This window comes from Carcharodon carcharias, chromosome 5, assembly GCF_017639515.1.
Source record: "Carcharodon carcharias isolate sCarCar2 chromosome 5, sCarCar2.pri, whole genome shotgun sequence".
Classification (NCBI taxonomy): domain Eukaryota; kingdom Metazoa; phylum Chordata; class Chondrichthyes; order Lamniformes; family Lamnidae; genus Carcharodon; species Carcharodon carcharias.
The window spans coordinates 44,401,139-44,421,139 of record NC_054471.1 but is presented as its reverse complement, the minus strand read 5'-3'; the positions used below and the strand labels follow the sequence as shown (position 1 = coordinate 44,421,139).

Here is a 20,001-nt window from a genome sequence, read left to right as displayed (position 1 = left end):
TGCGGGCGCGCTTCTGATCAGCGCCTCCAATCGGAGGCACAGCACCATTTTACATGGGCGGACCTTACCATGACATCCGCAGGGAAGCGCTATGCGCTCCCTGTGCGGGAGGGGGGAATGCCTAAAATTGAGAGTGCGCTGTTTTGCACATGCGCACAAAAGAGCGCACTCACCTCCCTGAGGCTAAGTGCTGCCTCAGGGAGATCACCTCTACTCTCAAAAATATTAAAAATAGAAAAAAAAATTCCCTTACATGTCCACTCTTGTGACAATGTCACATGAGTTGGGACATGTTCATAATTTCCAAAAAAAAACTTGGTTAAAATTTTTAAATCCCTACATGAAAACTCATCCTGCCTGTGGATGAGGGTTCATGTTTTTTCTACTTCCCACCGGGGCTCCTGGCCTGCTCACCAACTTTAAGGTTGGATGGACAGGTCCCCTAATTACTTTAATTGATCTGTCAATGGCCTCAATTGGCCATTGACAGGTTGGCGGGTGCGCAGCTGATTTTGCTGCGCCCCTGCCTTCCTGAAAATTTAAATGGAGCGTGGTGACATCAGGAGTTCCACCCGACGTCACCGCGCGTCATTTTATTTGTCGGCGAGCGGGCCCCACCCCTGCTCGCCGACGGTAAATTCCTGCCCTAAATCCCAGGAACCAGAGACCCAGGTAAGTGTCTGGAATGGCAGGGAAGGTAGAGAAGGCCTTGGGGGTTGCCAGGGGGCAGTTGGGGTCTTGGGGTGGAGAGAGGTCCAGAGGTCACCGGGCCTTAAGGGGAGGGTATCTCCAGTCAGAACATGTTCCGAAAATAAGAAGATAAGAAATAGGAGCAGGAGTAGACTATGCAGCCCATTAAGCCTGCTCCAGAATTCAATACAAATATGGCTGATCTTCAGCTTCAACTCCCCATATCCTTTGATTCCTTGAGAGATCAAAAATCTGTCCATCTCAGCCTTAAACATATTCAAGATGGTACATCCACAACCCTCATGGGTGGTGAATTCCAAAGATTCACAACCGTTTGAAATTTTTCCTCATCTCAGTCCTAATGATCAGCCCCTTATTCTGAGACTGTACCCACCCCTGCGTCCTACATACCTCAGCTAGGGGGAACAACCTCTGTCTTTACCCTGCCAAGCCCTTCAGAATCTCATATGTTTCAATGAGATCACTTCTAATTCACCTAAACTCCAGAGAATATAGACCCAATTTACACAGCTTCTCATCACAGGACAACCCTCTCATCCCATGGACCAATCTAGTGCCTAATCTTCTAATTTCTTGCTCTACTTGCATGCTAACTTTGTGTTCCTTGCATAAGTATGACCAAGTCCCTCTGAATATCAACATCTACATGTTTAATGCTTTTAAAAAATATTCTTTTTTCTATTATTATGACCAAAGTGAATAACCTCAAACTTCTCTATATTATACTCCATTTGCCACCTTGTTGTCCACTCACTTAACCTGTCCATATCTCTTTGCCATCTGTTTATGGCCTTCTCACAACTTGCTGTGTATCCTCAGCAAGCTTAGATACATTACTCTTGTCCCTTCGTCTAAGTCATTAATACAGAATGTAAATGGCTGAGGCGTCAGTGCTGATCCTTGCAGCACTCCACTAGCCTGCCAACTTGAGAATGCCCCATTTATCCCTACTCTTTGCTTCCTGTCCCTTAACCAATCCTCTACCAATGCTAATTTATTATGCCCAACGCAGTGAGTCCTCACCTTAAAGAACAGATAGGAAACAGGCCTTCTTGTAAGTTTAAATGAAAAAAAAAGATAAACACTTATTTCCTTACTTTGGTATATTAACCTTTTTGAATGCCTTTTGGAAATCCAAGTATACTATATCTACTGGTTCCCCTTTATCTACCCTACTATTACATCCTTAAAAACCTCTAATAAATTTGTCAAGCACGACTTCCCTCCCATAAAACCATGTTGACTTTATCTGATCATACTGTGATTTTCTGAGTTGATACGGTCACGTCATATGCCCGTAAAGTTTATTGGGAGATGTATACTTTACTTTTAAAAAGCAACATGGGATTTGAACACTGTACTTTCACAAAATGGACTCCAGAGAGTCAGATGACTTATTTTTTGGTTTCTGTATAGACAGAGACAGACATGTCTAAACATATCTCTGGGAAGTTATTTCAAATGAAAATGGCCTTCCCAGGCGCTGAGTGACTACCCCTCACTATATCAATGAAAGAGATTTAAAATAACAATGGCTGCCAGACTGGCTGGCCCCATGAAGATTGAATTTCGAATAAAGACATTTCAGAGGATAATCAGAGCTGGAATGTCGATGAGATAGTAAATACCGCCCATTGTTTGGCAAATTGCTTAGCCTTCAACGCATTGTGTAGACAATGGCAAGCACTGATACTGGTGTCACATGACAGAAGCTGGCTTGTGATAAGAAAAACCTGGAATTTATCTTATTAATCCGCAAGGACAGGCCAAGGCAGGTCAGTCTGTGATATGAAGACTAGAGGGAAGCCATCTCTCATCTAGTATAAGGGAGGACCCTACCTCAAAAATCACCTTAGGCAGAGAATTGGGTTTTATTCATTTTTCCTGCGGGATTATAGTTCTTCACTACAGACCAATTTCAACTGAAAAGCCAGAAGTTTGCTATTGTTTGAGTTGAACCGGTGTGAATTTATCACCAGAACCTTCCATTTTTCTTTAGAGAATCAGGAAGATCCTTCAGGCCTGCGATGTTTCAACTACCATCTTGAGGACTGATTACTGACCTGTTTTTTTTTTTACCATTTTAAAATGCGTTTTATATCTTTAGAAATCACCTTTTCTTGTGTGTGTGTGTATCTAGTACAAGTGAGGATTGAGTGTTGTCGCAATTACATTTCGGGTATTGTGAGGAATAAATGTTTATCCTTTCTTTTCATTTAAACTTACAAGAAGGCCTGTTTCTTACCTGTTCTTTAAAGTCACAGCACTCAAAGGGCTAAAACACTCATTCTCTAAAATACATCTTTTAGTCAACTGAGAGCTGAGGGTGGGGGAAAATTAACCCACATCTCTCCTCGGCAATAACAAATTGCATTCCTTAATGTTAAGACTTCCTTAATAATAGATTCCAGCACTTTTCCTGGTGATGGATGTCAGGCTAACTGGCCTGTAATTCCCTGTTTTCTCTCTTCCTCCTTTCTTGAATAGTAGTGTTACATTTGCTAATGTCCAATCTGCTGCTGGTTATAACTGTTATTGACAATGACCTGGAATCCTGTTATCAAAGTATTTGGACATGCTGTAAGGGAAAACATAAGTTTGAAGAGCTGGTTCCATTTCTTATCCATTATTGTTAGTGTGACAGTCTGGTCAGATTTTTCCAAATTGATGCTGAGATGGGGTTAAAAGCTTTATCGGAGAAAATGAACTTTTTTGAATTCTGCACTATATTTTTCAGTTTAAAATATTAGATTACTGCCTTTATAAAAATGCCACAAGCATGATTCAAAATCTATATATATAGTTGATCATGTTGACAACTTTAATTGCCGTTGTATTCGCAAATGAAGTACGAGACTCCAGAAACATGAACATTGCAGCAGCAGGGTGTATGTTATGTAGCTGCTGTTCTTTCCTTCCAAGAACATAACTTTTGCTGTACCAGCTATACCCTGAGGCAGCTTTAGCCCTTAGCAAATGAAGATAACAGTTCATAAGTCAACTATTAAAAACAAGTTTATAGCAACAAGTTTAAACCCAAGGTTGTGAATGGTTTAAATTACAAATTGTTTTTTGTTTGGTCGTTCTCAACAACAAAAGATAATTCTTTTGTGTCTGAAGAAAAAGAGAGTGCAAACCTTTTCAGCCAATCCCACTCAATGACCTGAATGTTAACTTTCCAACACACTCACAGTAGCTTGTGGAGAACCCAAACGTTTCAGCAGGTTGTATGCCAGTGGTGTCTTAACCCAGCTTTTGCATCAGACATACAGGCTCCCTAACCAGTTACAGCAAGTAGGTGTGAAGAGGATTCACATCAGTTTATTTCAACTACGTTGGCCCAAATCACATGATCAACATTGGAACCGCTTCATCCCATACTGATCAGACAGAAACCTCACTTACCTGCTTACAACTTTTCTGGCAAAACTTCCAATCCATGTTGCAGAAGAACTCCCCCGGTGCAGGAATCCACTCAGGGAACAGCGAAGTGAAACAATGCAGAAGCCACACCCCCTTTTTTAACAGCACTACCTGCTGTATCCTGATAAGTGTTTAAAGGTCCCAAAGTTTTTCAGTGTGTTAGTGAATAAGTGTATGATAGAATGGGTGAGTGAATGGATGAATGTGTAAGTGGGTAGAGAGAAAGATGGGTGAGATGGTAGGGTGGCAGGTGGGTGAGGTGATAGGGTAGCAAGTGGGCAGGGTGGCAGGGAGCCAGGTGGGTAGGGTTGCGGGTGGGTGAGGTAGGAGAGTGGGTAGGTGTAAGGGGTGCAGTCGGGTGGGGTTGGTGGGATAGTCAGGTGGTGGGGGTTAGACAGTTTGGGTTGGGGGAGTAGATGGGTGGTGGGGGCTAGTCATTTCTGGTCGGAGTGGGTAACTGGGTGGTGAGGGCTGGTTAAATCTGTTGAGGGTTGTAGTCAGGTAGTGGGGGCTAGTCAGGTTGGGATGAGTGGTAGTCGGGTAGTGGAGGCTCATCAAATCTGGTCTAGGAGATAGGTGAGAGGTGGTTGGAACTAGTCAGGTCTAGTTGAAGGGTGGTTAGGTGGTGGGAGCTAGTCAGGTCAGGGGGTAGTTGGGTGGTGGGGCAAATCAGGTTGGGTGGGGCTAGTTGGATGGTGGGGGCTAGTCAGGTCAGATCTGGGGGGGTGGTTGGATGGTGAGGGCTAGTCATGTCTGGCCTGCAGGATAGTCAGGCAGTGGGGGCTAATCAGGTCAGGTTGGGGTAGTTGGGTGGTAGAGGCTAGTCAGGTTAGATTGGGGGTAGTTGGGTGGTGGCTGAAGTCTGGTCTGGGGGTTAGTTGGGTGGTGGGAGCTAGTCTGATCAGGTCAGAGGTAGTTGGGTGTGCAGGGGCTAGTCAGGCCTGATCAGGAGTGTAGCCAGGTGTAGGGGGCTAGTCAGTTCTGTGGGTGTAGGCAGGCGTTGGAGCTAGTCAGATTGGGTCAGGAAGGAGAGTCGGGCCTGGTCGCCAGCTCAGTGGGGTAGTTGGGAGATCATGAGGTTAGTTGGAGGGTGTGCGGGGTCAGTGTGGGTGATTGGGGCGGTCAGTTGTATCGAGTTAGATTATGATTCTTCTGTCCAACATTTCCTGGGTAACTATTCAGGTAAATAGTTGGAACTGTCTGAAAGAGTTGGAGACTTTTTCAGAACGTTCCAGAGGGCAGGGCAATTGCCAGTCGGAAGCTCAAACTTGCTGGGCAATTCCCACTGAGGCAGTGCATTGGGACTTCCACAGAGTTCCAACATGCATCTTGGGGTGTATGTAGGTCTCCGATGAGACTGGAAGATCTAGGCCATTATTTAAAAGGACCCTATGAGGATCAGACTTGTAGAGGTCTTTAGAGAGGGTGAGAATCTGCAAGGATGGAGACACAACATACTGACATAGCACCAAGCTTCAGTGATGGAGGTGATGCTGCAGGCTGTAAGGGCCTGCTAGGAGATCCTGTTCCCTGCGAACAGGAGGAAGAAGCCTTCAAAAAATAGGAAGGTATAGCTGGTGGTCACTGAGAAAGTCTGCAGCAGAAATGTGATGCCATTTCCTGGATACAGTGTCAGAAGAAGTTCAATGACCACATCAGAGCAAGAAAGAAGAGTGGCGCAGAGCATTCATGTCTATCTGTCTAGCTATCAAGTGTTAAATCTTTCAAGAACTTCAAATGTCACCATTAGATGCTGTTTTGTAATGCAGATGTGTTTTAACTGCAGTGATTCATCAAAGGGCTCTGACTTGAAAAGGTAAGCTAACCACTACATTGACCAGCATTATTTAAGCGTTACGGATGCATTAGAGTACTTTTCCCAATGGGAAAAGTGCCACAATACATTCAAAACTGTAGAACAATATACTGGGAAAACTCCCATCTATTTTAGGACTGATCTCTTAAATGTCAGGCGATCTTTACCTTTGAAAGAAATGGCCCTGCAGTTGGAAGTTGAAAAAATCTAAGCACCAGCTCTACTCCATTGATTGACAGGCAATCCGCTTTGAAATGGAAATGAAACACCATCCTTAGGTAGCTGGTTTACTTCTGGCTCAAAGAAACCCCCAAAAGCAGGGAGATTTTGAATTAAGAGGAGCCTCAAAAAGCGTCGAGGTTCCAAGGTGAGAGGAGCCTTCAGAAGCTGACTGTCTTTGAAAAAAAAGTGACATCACAAAAAAACTATAAGCTGAATGGTTAGTGAGTAACTGCTGTTTGGGAGTGTCTCTAAATAGCTGAAAATATAGAAAAACATTAAAAAAATTAATAACCCTTAAGTGGCTCCCTTTAAGAGATGCAAGCAGAAGGAAAATAAGCTGGTAAATCTACTGTTTTATTTTTAAGTGGTACGGTTTATTATATTACTAATGTTTAAAGTAGTACATTAAGGAGAGGCATTAATTAGAAAAACATAGAGAAAATAATTAATTAGCTAATTGGAGAGCGGTGGGAAGGAGCAGGAGCAGAGCAGGGCACAAAAAGCGGCCAATGGGATCAGTGCACAGGCAGAGTTCGAAACATGACATCAGGAATAAAAAGTGTCATTGACACAGGGAAAGGAGTGGATGGGTGAGTAGCTGGTCAGTAATTCTGCTTTCTACTTTCTAGTGTCCAGTTTATAATAAATAGTTTGTAAAGTAAAGACATGGCAGGGCAGCTTGACCACATGGAATGTAAATCCTGTGACAAGGGGAGTCATGGACACTTCATGTGGCCTAGATAAACACATGTGCAGGAAGTGTCACTAGCTGCAGAAACTTGAGCTGCAGGTTTCAGAACTTGAGTGATGGCTGGAGTCACTGTGCTAGATCCACGAAGCTGAGAACTACGTGGATAGCATGTTTAAGGAGGTGATCACACTGCAGGTTAGGAGCATGCTGGCAGAGAGGGAATGAGTGACTGCCAGACAGACTAGGAGTACCATGTGGGGTCATGGAGATGGCTTGGGGAGTATGAGGGGTAATGGAAGGGGCATAAGGGTGGGTAGAAGCGTGAAGGGTGAAATTTAGGGGGCATGAGAGCAATGTTGGGAGCTGGGCTCTAATAATGGTGAGTGAGATGGAGAAACTTTGAGATCTGTTGTTCACATGGTCTGTGTCATGAAGCTACATGAAGCTGAATGCAGATGAAGTGTTAGGGTGTGTAGGGAAAGACCAAATTAGAAATACGGTATTTTATAAGAGACTGGAATAAGACCAGAAGACCAGTTGGTTCCTCTTGCATGGTAAGGAATATCAAGAGGAGGGTTATCAAATTAATATGTACACAGCAAATTTCTTTTATTCATTCATGGGATGTGGGCTTTGCTGGCTGGGCCAGCTTTTTTTGCCCATCCCTAGTTGCTCTTGAGAAGGTATCACCCACTCATCCAGGGATTTTGCTGAATTTATGGCAACAGAACAGGAGAATTCTTGTGGGAGTGCACTCACTTTGTTCCTTTCACTCTTTCCATTAGTGGAGAGAGCATCTCTAGAAATGTCTTCTCATCCCGACCTGTGCACTGTAACATTGGGAGTCCTGAAAAGATGTATCCTTGGTCCCTGCTCTTCCTCATCAACAAGCTGTCTGTTGACAGCAACATCTGAGGATATTGGGTAAACTTCCATATATACACCAATGCCACCTAGCTCTACTTTTTTTGATCCCACCACTATCTTTGTTTTGTCATATTGTTGTTTGACATTCAGTCTCAAACGAGTCATCTTTGCCTTCAGCTCAACATTGGAAAGACCAAAGCTGCGGTCTTGAGCCATTACACAAACATTGCACCCTCGTAACTCTCAGCATCCATCTCCTTGGTCACTTTCTCATGTTGAACCAGACTTTCCACATCTTTGGTGTCTTGTTAAACCCAGGTTGAGTGTCTGACTCCATATCCTGTTCACCTGATTGTTTACCTACTTCAGCCTCAGTAGTATTGCTCATCGGTGCCACCACCTCAGCTTATTTACCACTGCTACACTCATAGGCAGCATGCCTCAGCTGCCTTTGGGAATTTTCTCCCTATACAAAATCTGTCCCTCCATCATCTTTTCCTCCTTTTAAGGCTGTCCTTAAAACTCATATCTTTAATCAAGCTAACCCTCTTAGTCTCTTTCTTTGGCTCAGCATCCATTTTAACTTCACACCTTTGTGAAAAAACTGTGGGACATTTTTTTGCATTAAAGGCTTCTGCATTACAGGTGTTATATAACGTAGACTGTTGTTGAGAAATATTGAAGAAAATTTCAGCACTGGAGTGTTGTTAATGAATACAGCAAACTAACCTTAAATTTACCTCTCCAATTCACTCTGAATGGAAAGTTTATAGAAATAGGAGAAGTGAGCATGAGAATTGCATAAGTGAGCCAAGACATTCAATCTGGCCTCAACCAGATTAGTGGCAGGATTCAGGATCAGCAGAACTATAGTGTATGGGGTCAACAACTATCAAATCTACAACCTGTATTCAGTGTCATAGAGCCTAAGCATGATCTTGTTCCAGGGCTTCCTAAGATATTGAGCCCACCCTGCAGATAATTTAACCCATTCATATTGCAATGCCCTGGTGTAGCAGAGTGCTCTTGATACCCCATAAACTCCTTCTCTAAATTACATCCTGCACCCCTCCCCGTCCCATAGCTGATTCCCTTGGGTGTGACACCTACCTCCAATGTTGAAAGAATAGAAATCCTTATGGTTGATATAATTCATCAGGTTGATTGACTGCACTCATCCATATATGTGTCCTCTTATCACACCCTATATGCTGGCAAGTCAGAAATTGCACTACATTTTTGCTGCCTGATAACCGCCCCTCAGGGTTCATAGATAATGCATTAACTCACTAGTTTTCTAAAACCTGCTGCACAAAGATGGACAGCGCTCAGGTTATTACCAGCAAAATCACGTCTTAAATTAAAGAAACGTGTAATAAAGAAATTTACGATGCTGTAACTTGAACACCCAGAGAAAGAAAAACAGGATGTAATTTATTCAGCACCTGTGAATGCTTTTTCAGGAGTAATGCAGCATCTGTAATTTTTTTTTCCTGGAGCAATGCAGTGTAATCTTCCTCCATTTGTGCATTATTCCTTTCTGCTCCTGGTCTGATTGCGCTACAAGCTTTATTATACCCAGAGCCTGCTCTGCTTATCGCTCATCAATTCACTGCAGGAATCCTGAAACAGATTCTTCATTTACGTATGTCATACCTCATTAACACTTAAGTAGATTGGATCCATTTCCATCTAATTAGCTTGGTTTTTTAATCTCTTTGAAGAAATTGTTTAACAACAACAGTTTATATTTATATAACGTTATGAAATGTTCCAAGGCACTTTCCAGGAGCATTATAAAAAAAAGTATAACACTGAGCCACGTGAGGAGATAATAGGTCAGATGACCAAAAGCTTGGGCAAAGATGTTTTGAAGGCACATCTTAATGGAAGAAAGCAAGAAAGAAAGGCACACAGGTGTAGAACACGTCTTGACAAGTTATGACGTGCAGAAGCAGGGACTTACCCACTATGGCTTTGCTCATATCGCGTCCATTAGAGGAGCAGAAGATGCTGGAGCCCGACTGCAACAGCACACTGGAGGAATGTCCATCGCATGCTCGGTTGATTCTCATGGACATGGCTCTGCTTTGAAGCAGTTCATGGAAGTTGGATAGTCACTGTTGATGCTCACAATGGGTGATGGTTGGGGGGGGGTGGAAGACGAAAGGCTAGGATTGGCTGGGAGAGGAAGAGGTGTCGGGGGTGTGAGGTTGGGAGGGGGAATGAAGTTGTCAGGATGGGGGGAGGTTGGGATGGGGGGAGCGAAGATGTCAGAACGGGGGAAGGTTGGGAGGGGTAAGGGAGAATGTGGGGAGGAGAGGGTGTCGAGTGGGGATGGTGCTAGGGGAAGGAAGGGTGCAGAGAGGGGAGGGAGTAAAGGTTAAGGAAGAAGGAAGAGTGGAGGAAGGAGTCAGGAAGGGGGTAGGAGTAAGGCTGGAGAAAGAAGTGAGGAAGAGGTAAGGTAAGGCTGGAGGAAGGAGCCAGGAGAAGGGAGGAACTCAGGGTGGCTGAAGAGGTAAGGGTGGAGGAAGGGCTCAGTCCCCCCCCCCCCCCCCCCCCCCCCCGTCCCTAAGTGTGAGGGGAGTCTGGGGGCGGGGCAGGTGGCCTGGGGGCAGGAAGGAGTTCCAGTGGGGGAAAGGGATACAGTGGGGGGAAGGGGTGTGGAGGGGCAAAGGGGTGCGGAGTGGGGAGGATATGCGGGTGAACGTGCACAGGAGGGGTCAGATAGGTTCATGTCTGCCACCTGGGGAAATGAACTGAGGGTAGGCATGGTATGGAGGAAGGGTGAGAATGAGCAAGGGCAGAGTGAGATGGTAGGGTGAAAGGGTGAGGGTTCGACAGTAGCGATAGAAAGGACAGTGAGGGTGGTTGGTGGGGACCCAGAGGCAGACACGGACCTTGGCGGTGAGAAGGAGGAGGCAGCAGGTAAGAAGGAGGAGGTCGGGGTTGTGGATGGGGGTGAGATTTTCAGGAAGGATGGGAAGGTGCACATTCACCTGGACATCCCCAAAGGGAAAGGTCTGTGGCTGATAGGTAACGGAGGGGAAATTGAATGGTAGGTCGGGGGGGTCATCTGTGATGGGAGAGAGGAAATGGGTGACTGGGGAGGGTAAAGGATGGGGGAGCAAAAGTAAAACCGAATTAGCACCATGCTGTCCAAATCAAAAGTGAAATGAGAGTCGTGGTGGGTGAGATCAGGTGCTGCACGGGAATTTGATCAGTGGGTGGGCAGAGATGCAGCTCGGTTCAGATGGACAACTGAAAGCAAACCCCAGCAGGCAGCGTTCAAAATATTCAGGACTTGAGATGAGTGTGAAACGTGAAGGATCCGCGTGCGTGGGAGAGTCCTTGCACGAGACTCCTGAAAGGTCCTGCCTCACACAGACTTTTCCCTCCATTATCACTTGTGGGGTGGTTGCTTCCTCTGCAGTGACGGGTCTTCTGGGCTGCTTATTTCTACCTCTTCACTGGAGGTGGTCTTCCCTTGGCTGCAGATGAGGACATGGATAGAGCTGAGGGACTGGCTGGCTGAGGGTTTTGGTCCCTTGGCAGGGCTCTCTGTGAACCAAAGTAGCGGTAAGTAGTGCATGGCAGCAGAGTCAAAAGCAGGAGAGGGAGCACTCACAGTTGCGTTGATGCAGGATCCGCAGGTGGGTGTTCGCCACTGACCTCACCATCGCCGCAGGCAGGGCCCACATCCTCATGAGTCATCACAATGGCACGCTCCTCAAAGTGAGCAAGGTGCCTAATGTAGGCCACTCCATCCCCGGTCTGGGACCTCTCCCTGCTGATATGAGCAGGCTTCTCCAGCATGAAGACAGATGAAGAGTGTGTGAGCAGGACACATGGCACTGCGTGGAATGTTTGTGTGGTGAGCGGCACCATGGATGGGATGAGAACGCAAGCTCGAGAGGGTATGAGTCTGATGGAATTGTGAGGGTGTATGTGAGAGTTAGTGGTGTTGTCCCTTGAGGTGTGAGAAGCCTGTGAATGTGTGAAGGGTTTGTGGCATGTGGGTTGAGAGTGATGAGAAGAGTGAGTTAACCGGGCAGAATGGGTGAGATCATTCATCCTGTAGTGGCACTGGGTAGCTGTCCTCTTTTGTAGGACATTGGCACCGACCACTGCCTCCCAAGCCTGGTTGGTCATGCCGCTGCCCATCCTGCAGCCATAGCGGGAGTAAAGGACATTGTGGCGGGCCTCCATGACACCCAAAGGTGTTCCAGTGACTCTTCGCTGAACCTGGGAGCTGCAGTCTTTTTGTCTTCCCTGCAGCAGTTGTGGGTTGGAATCACTGAGATGTGTGCTTGCAGCTGGACTTTAAATGTGATGAAGCGGCGAGGTGATGGCGGGCAGGCTCCATTTCACCCACCCTCCCTCCATAGAAATGGCGTGTTTGCTGAGAATGCATAAATAATATGGCAGGTTTAGGATGATATGGCGTGAAAGCCTGTCATTGCAATCAGAGGGTAAAATGTCATTTTACCCGCCCACTATTGCACTTAGTGTAAATCTGGGACGATTCCGCCCTTAGTCTTACAAAATATTCCCCCAAAACTCTCTACTTGGTCAAACCTGCAATTAACTCCTTCCAGGCAACACTCCCTGTTAGATGTTAACTATTAAAAAATCCAGTTATATTACACGAGGCAAACTGTGGCTTCAATAAAGGCATAAACTCTACCCTCTTCCACTCTGGTGGAATCCACTTCAGAATAAACTGTTTTGTTGCAGCTTGACTGGATAGCTGGTACAAACGGCATCCCCTCAGCCCAGAACTAACAGCTCCACAGTAACTCTAAACAATCTTTTTTCTCCTTTCATCTCTGGTTCCATTGTTCTTTTTTTCAATGTGGGTGTCGCTGGCTTGGCCAGCATTTATTGCCCATCCCCAATTGCACTTGTTCAGAGGGCAGTTAAGAGTCAACCACGTTGCTATGGGTCTGGAGTCACATGTAGACCAGACCAGGTAAAGACAGCAGGTTTCCCTAATGGACATTAGTGCACCAGATGGGTTTTTAATGGCAATCAGCAATGGTTTCAGTCACCTTTAGACTAAATTACAGATTTTTATTGGATTCAAATTCCACCATTTGCCCTGGTGGGATTTGAACCCAGATTCCCAGAGCATTACCTTTGGGTTTCCAGAATACCACCCTAGTGACAATACCACTACACTGTCACCTCCCACACCTCTTTGAAACTCAAATCCTTCCAAATGTAAAATCTTTTATGTCTCTGTCTTGTCTTTGCTTTCGGATCAATTAAATACAATATCCCCACCACTAAACACCTATGGAACTCATTCAAGATGCAGAGATTTTTCTTGTTACCTCTCGACTCCTCTTTGATATTCAAACAAACCCTCAGCTTTTCTATAAATACAAATGTTAGATCTAACCTATTTAATTTGTACCTTAAACTTAACACCTCTATCCTTTTACAAAAACAAAAAAATGCTGGAAAAACTCAACAGGTCTGACAGCACCTTTGGAGAGAAAAACAGAGTTAACGTTTCGAATCCATATGACTCTTCTCCAGAGCTAAAGGGAAGTAGAAATGTGGTGAAATATATACTGTTTAAGGGGGTTGGAATAGGTGAAGCTGGATAGAAGGCCAGTGATAGGTGGAGGCAAAGCAGAGATTGCGAAAGATATCATAAACAAAAGGTCAAAGGGTTGTTAATAGTGGTGGTGCTGGCTGAAGGAGGTGCTAATGGTGACATTAAGAGTAGAAAGCAGAATGTGGTAATGGCCGGACCAGGGTAAGCACTCTGGAAAGAACAACATGAACAAGTGACACATGGCCCTAGTAGAGATGGGGTGGGGGGAGGGGACAGTGGCGGGAAAAAAATCGAAAATAGGCTAAAAGCTGGGGATAAAACAATGAATAATAATGGAAATAAATTGAAAAAATAATAACAATAAAAATAAATGAAAAAATAAATAAATAAATAAAAATTAATATTACAAAAAGGGGATCAAAATAGGATGAGGATGTAGGAGAGTGTCATGGTCTGAATTTTTGAACTCAGTGTTAAGCCCGGAAGGCTGTAAAGTGCCTAATCGGAAGATGAGATGTTGTTCCTCCAGTTTGCGTTGGGCTTCACTGGAACATTGCAGCAGGCCAGGGACAGACATGTGGGCATGAAAGCAGGATGGTGTGTTGAAATGGCAAGTGACAAGAAGGTCTGGGTCATGCTTGCAGACAGAATGAAGGTGTTTTGCAAAGTGGTCACCCAGTCTGTGTTTAGTCTCTCTAATGTAGAGGAAACCGCATTGGGAGCAGTGAATGCAGTAGACCAGATTGAGGGAAGTGCAAAGGAAGTGCTGCTTCTCTTGAAAGGAGTGTTTGAGCCCTTGGACGGTGAGGAGGGGGGAAGTAAAGGGGCAGGTGTTGCACCTTCTGTGATTGCATGGGAAGGTGCTGTGGAGGGGGTTGAGGTGTTGAGGGGAATGATGGGGGAATGGGATTTACTGCAAGTTAAGACATTGACAGCAGAGTTTAGGATGATGTCATGTTTACAAAGGATAGAATGTGAGAGACCAGCCAGTTGGAATAACCGAGGGGTAATGACGGCAATAATGAGGGTTTCAGCAGCAGATGAGCTAAGTCAGGGATGAGGTCGGGCGATGTTACGGAGGTGGATAGAAGAGGGATCGAGTCGGTAGCTAGGGAGCAGAGTTTGGAACAGTGTCGGAAAACAATAGTTTCAGTATTCCAAAGATTAATTGGAGGAAATGAGGTAACCAACTTGAGAAAATAAGATTTGGTATTAACTATCTGATTGAGTTCTTCAATGTAGTAACAGAAGGTTTTTGAAGGTAGTGCAATTAATACATATATGGACTTTGAAAAGGCCTTCGATAAAGTACTGCATAACAAAATTATTCAGAAAATTGAAGCACATGAGATTAAAGTACGGTGGTAACTTGGGTACATAATTGGCTAAGAGATAGGAGGCAGAGAGTATTGGGGAAGAGATGCTCTCCTCTCTGAAGAGAAGCACACACAATGGATCAGAATTAGGAGCATTGTTTTTCTTGTTACGTATGAATGACCTGTTCTTGAGTATGGAGAGTGCAGTTTAGAAGTTTGCAGATGATACAAAACCTGGCAATGTGGCTAATAACTCAATCAATGACCTTCCTTCCATCTTAAGGTCAGATGTGGGGATGTTCGCTGATGATTGCACAACGTTCAGCACCATTTGCGACTCCTCAGGTACTGAAGCAGTGCTTGTCTAAATGCAGCAAGACCTGTACAATCTACAGGCTTGGACTGAGAAGTGGCTAGTAACATTTACGCCATACAAGTGTCAGGCAATGACCATCTCCAACAAGAGAGAATCTAACTGTTGCCCCTTCATGCTCAATGGCATTGCCATCACTGAATCCCCCACTATCAACATCCTGGGGGGGTTACCATTCACCAGAAACTGAACTGAACTAGCCATATAAATACTATGGCTACAAGAGCAGGTCAGAGGCTAGGAATCGCGTGATGGATAACCGACCTCCTGACTCCCCAAAACCTGTCCACCATCTACAAGGCACAAGTTAGGTATGCCTGGATGAATGCAGTTCCCACAGTACTCAAAAAGCTTGACACTGTCAGGACAAAGTAGCCCGTTTGATTGGCACCACATCCGCAAACGTTCACTCCCTCCACCACTGACGCACAGTAGCAGCAGTGTGTATCATCTATAAGATGCACTGCAGGAATTCACCAAGGCTCCATCGACAATACCTTCCAAACCAACAACCACTGCCATCTAGAAGGACAAGGGCAGCAGATAGATAGGAACACCACCACCTGGAAGTTCCCCTCCAAGTCACTCACCATCCTGACTTGGAGCTATATCACCATTCCTTCACTACTGCTGGGTCAAAATCCCGGAACTCTCTTCCTTACAGCACCGTGGGTGTACCTACACCACACGGACTGCAGCGGTTCAAGAAGGCAGCTCACCACCACCTTCTCAAGGGCAGTTACGGATAGGCAATAAATGCTGGCCCAGCCAGCGAAGACCACATCCCATGAATGAATGAAAAAAAAGCTAACAGAATAGTACCAGTGTTAAGGAGGAATTAGACAGACTGATGAAATGGAAAAGCATATACCAGATACAATTTAATGTGGATAAGTGTGAAACAATATTCTTTAGGAGAAACAACATAGAGATATAGTGCGGAATATTGGACGGATGGTTTGCCCCCTGGAAGCAAAGTCAGCGTGGTGCCGACCCGCTCCATACCAGCTCACCCTGCAGCCCTAACATGCTGTTGGCGGACTAAACACGGCAAAGTTGAACTTCTGCCCTCACCGGGAATGATGTCCCGCCACTCAGAGCTGCCAGCCAATCCAATTGGCCAGCAGCTCCATTAGTCCTGGCGGTAGCAGAAGGTGGCCCAATGAATCCCTGGAAACATGAAAGTCCGGGGTCTTGGGCACAGAAGATTTGGGCAGGTTAGGGAGGGGGGTGAAATTAGTAGGTTTAAGGCAGTAGACATGTAAGAAGGAAGGTGGGGGAGGTTTCTACCTTAGAGGGGGGGCAGCCCCCCAAAGATAGAATCCCCTCCCTTCCTGCCTAATGAAGATTTTTTTTTTAAAAATCGGGCAGCCCACTCCTGCCCGACTTCCCATGCCAGCCGTTTTATGGCATGGGCAGTGCATTATCAGGATCAATTGGCTGATAACAAGCTTAATTGATCCTTGATTATCTATTTAAATATGGCGGGCGGGCTGCTGATTTTGGCACCTGCCCATGCTCCATATTATGAGGGTGAGCTTGGAGGTGAATGGGAAGGTGGTTGGGTGGGCATCCACCTTATTTTACGTGTCACCCCACTGAAAACAGCGGAGGCATGTAAAATTCAACCCATAGAATGACCTGTGTGGTATTATTTTAAGGGGTGTGCAAGAGCAAAGGGACTTAGGGGTACATATTCAAAGGTCTTTGAAGATGACAGGGCAAATTCTTAAGGTGGTTAAGAAAACTTGTAGGGGGATAGAATACAAAACCAAGAAAGTCATGTTAAATCATTGATTTGCCCTCAGCTGAAGTATTGTGTATATTTCTGGACAACACCCTTTAGCAGGGCATAACTGCGGGCTCTCCCACTGAGCCAGCTGAGTGCCTGTTCGTCCGCCATTGTACATTGGCATTCTTAGAGGTGTACTCTTAATTGGCTGCCTCTGGTAAGATCGCACAGGCATTCCGCACAACATCACCAGTGGGATCAAGACCCACTTTGGTCCCAACTCAGAAAATAGTCAAAGGCGGTAAGATCCCACCTCAGCCTCTCCCTACTTGCTACATCAAAATCTGTCATAATTTTGAACACTTTTATTTGGGCTTCCATTAGCCTTTTATATTTCAAGGAAGACAATCACGGTCTTGCCAATCTCTCCACGTAACTGTATCACCTCACATCATCCTAGTAAGCCTTCTCTGTACCTTCTCCAAAGCTTTCATCGTGAAAATTGGCATAAGATTAACGGCACTATGAAAACATATTCCAGGTGACTGCATTCTAAAGAAACAATTATTTTGTGGAAACGTAAATATTAAATAAAATAATTATAAACATTGACTTTCAACTGAATGAAAGTCTATTGTAATTATCAGAACAGTACCAAGTCTAACTAGAATGAACAGTGTATATGTTAAAATTGCTCATGATTGAGCAAGCGCTGAAGCATCCTGTCCCAGAAATTCAGGCAAGTTCTGACTGTGCAGTATATTTTCATTGCACCAGAAAGGCGAGATCTGAAGCTGGCTCCCCAGATATTGGCACCAGGGCTTGGTAACCTGTGAGTCTAGGGATTGATGGAACACAAGGTTGTGGGTCAGGACCTGGGTTGGTCACAGGAGTTGAGGCCAGAATCAGTGGCTGTTTGAGGGGTTCAGGAATCAGCAATGCCAGCAGAGAGCCGTGGAGTCAAGAGGTGCACTCCTGCTGTTCCTTGCTCCACATTTAGGGTAACTTACAAACCTGGATTGATGGCGGCAACATCTAAAGCTTGTTTCACTGAATGCAGGTCACAGAGGAGCTGGCTGCCTCAGGGCTAACCTGTCTGGGAGTGGGATCCTCAAATAGGTATCAGGGCCCTTTTTTGCTTATACAAAAGGTCAAACCTGCTTCAGACATTGGTATACGATGTCTCTTGTGATTTTCCTTACCCAAAAGGTGAACTAAGCACTTGCAGCCACAATTGTAAGCATGCTTCTTGGTTGTCATATTGGGGTCTTAGTAATCCAATTAGCCCTTAAAAAAAAATGGATAGCTCACACATCAATTTCTAGACCTGTGCCATCTGTTAACACTGATTGAAGTTTCTTTTGATTGAATTTTTCAAGCTAAGAGATAGTAGGTAGAATGTTAGACAATATTTTATCTCAAAATTAGAGAAATGTAGAGTACAGCAGATTAGATCAGTATTTTTTTTTCTGTTCTTTAGATTATTACAAAAGTGAAGGAGTCTTTGCAGCCTGGGACAAAATTGGCTGTGTTTGATCACATTCCCAGCAATGCATCATTTATCAATCCATTGCCAGAAATCATTGACATCTGTCACAAAAGGTAATGTACAAGAAAATCCAACTGTATCATGCAGTAATTTTGTAATTCATTTTCGGGGATGTATAGGGTTGCCAAGTGTGGTTTTGCGTATCCCTGGAGGTTGCAACACATGACATTCTGCCTTGAACCATCCCACCCACACATTCCCTCCATTGGTCCATGCTCCAGGTACACAGCCTTCCCATGCCATTTAGAAAATGAACAGAATCTTCTGTTACTCACTTGGATTAATTTTGGCTGGCAAGTCAAACTGCCATTTATTGCCCATCTCCAATATTTTTTCAACTGATAAATTAAAATGTTCAAAGAAACTAAAAAGCATATGTTTTTAATGCCCCTGTGATATTCTCCTGGATTGCTTGTAGCGGTGTCCTGGATATTAATCTTTAATTCCTGGAGACTCCAGGATACCCCTAGAGGGTTGGCAACCCTGTGGAGGAAAAATTATGGAATAAAATTATGTATGTTTGAAAACATTTATTGCATTCTTTATTCTTCCCAGAGACAATTTGCCTCAAGGTGAATAAAACAGTGTTTTGTAGCTTTCGGAGATTGAGATGTTAATTTAAAACCAACCAATGTGAACAATGCCTTATTCTTTTGCTTTATGCGCTACAGTGCCAATGTGATTTCTTTGATGACACCATTACAAAATTAACTGATATCAAAGGAAGAATTTTCATTTTTCACTTGAATAATGATGCCAGATTATACTGTGTGTTTATAAATGAGCTAAAACTAAATCATAGCCAGCAGTGGCTAAAAGGTTGGTTTCCCTGAACTTTGTTTTTGGTTTTCATTTTAAAAGTATCTTGAGATCTTTAATGTAACAAAAGGTAAAGGTTAAAGTTATAAATATAAGTTGTTGTTGTTTTCTTCTGCTGAATAATATATTGAAACTGAAATTTGGTTACCAAGTTGTTCATTTTAACTTGTTTATAAATCGCTACTTTTCCTACCCCACTATTTTTACCTTTTGTCAAGGTTCTCACCTTCACATATCCTCTACATTAGTAATAGATAAAACATTGTTCCTTGACAGGCATTACTGTTTGGTCAGCCAAACACTGAACTGAAACCAAGTTGATGGGAAATGTTACTATTCAATAGACTGTTATCTGAAAAGGAAGATGTACAGGGTTACAGGGAAAAGGCGAAAAAATGGCACTAGGTGAATTGCTCATTTGGAGAGCCGGTGCAGACAAGATGGGCTGATTCTGCACTATAACAAATCTGTGATTTTGTGATCTCCCCTACTTTTAACACAGAGTGTTCACCTCTCATTTTTCTAAATTCCAGAGAGTATAGGCCTGATTTATTTATCCTTACATCTTGGGCAACATTCTCAGCCCCAAGAACCATAATTCTGATGTGTGAGTGTGCAATACTTCTGTGTCATTCTTCTACACTTTCCTTATTAAAATAATATTTCTAAGCAACTTTAATGTGGATTTATCTATGACTTGGACAGCATTTTTAAATTAATGAAATCTGTTATATATCTGATAGGGGTACGAAAGTACTTATCGATGGAGCCCACGCACTTGGTGTAATGGATCTGAAGCTCAGGCAAGTAAACCCACACTGCTAATTTTAGCTGCCAGTTATTAGAAAGCTGTAATGTTTCAAGGTGACTTAATCACGTTGGTTTCTTGACCTCCTCAAACCAGCTCAGTTTGACA

The 20,001-nt window shown here is 44.2% G+C and overlaps 1 protein-coding gene across 1 annotated transcript in view; it reads left to right on the top strand.

Moving 5' to 3' along the window:
- The window catches only part of LOC121277702 (probable L-cysteine desulfhydrase, chloroplastic), a 139,095-nt gene that overhangs the window by 60,096 nt on the left and 58,998 nt on the right, over nucleotides 1-20,001 (top strand). Inside the window, exons 8-9 of the mRNA XM_041187338.1 lie at nucleotides 18,198-18,319; nucleotides 19,829-19,888. Of these exons, the coding sequence (XP_041043272.1) occupies nucleotides 18,198-18,319; nucleotides 19,829-19,888 (182 nt within the window). The remainder of the gene's footprint in view (nucleotides 1-18,197; nucleotides 18,320-19,828; nucleotides 19,889-20,001) is intronic.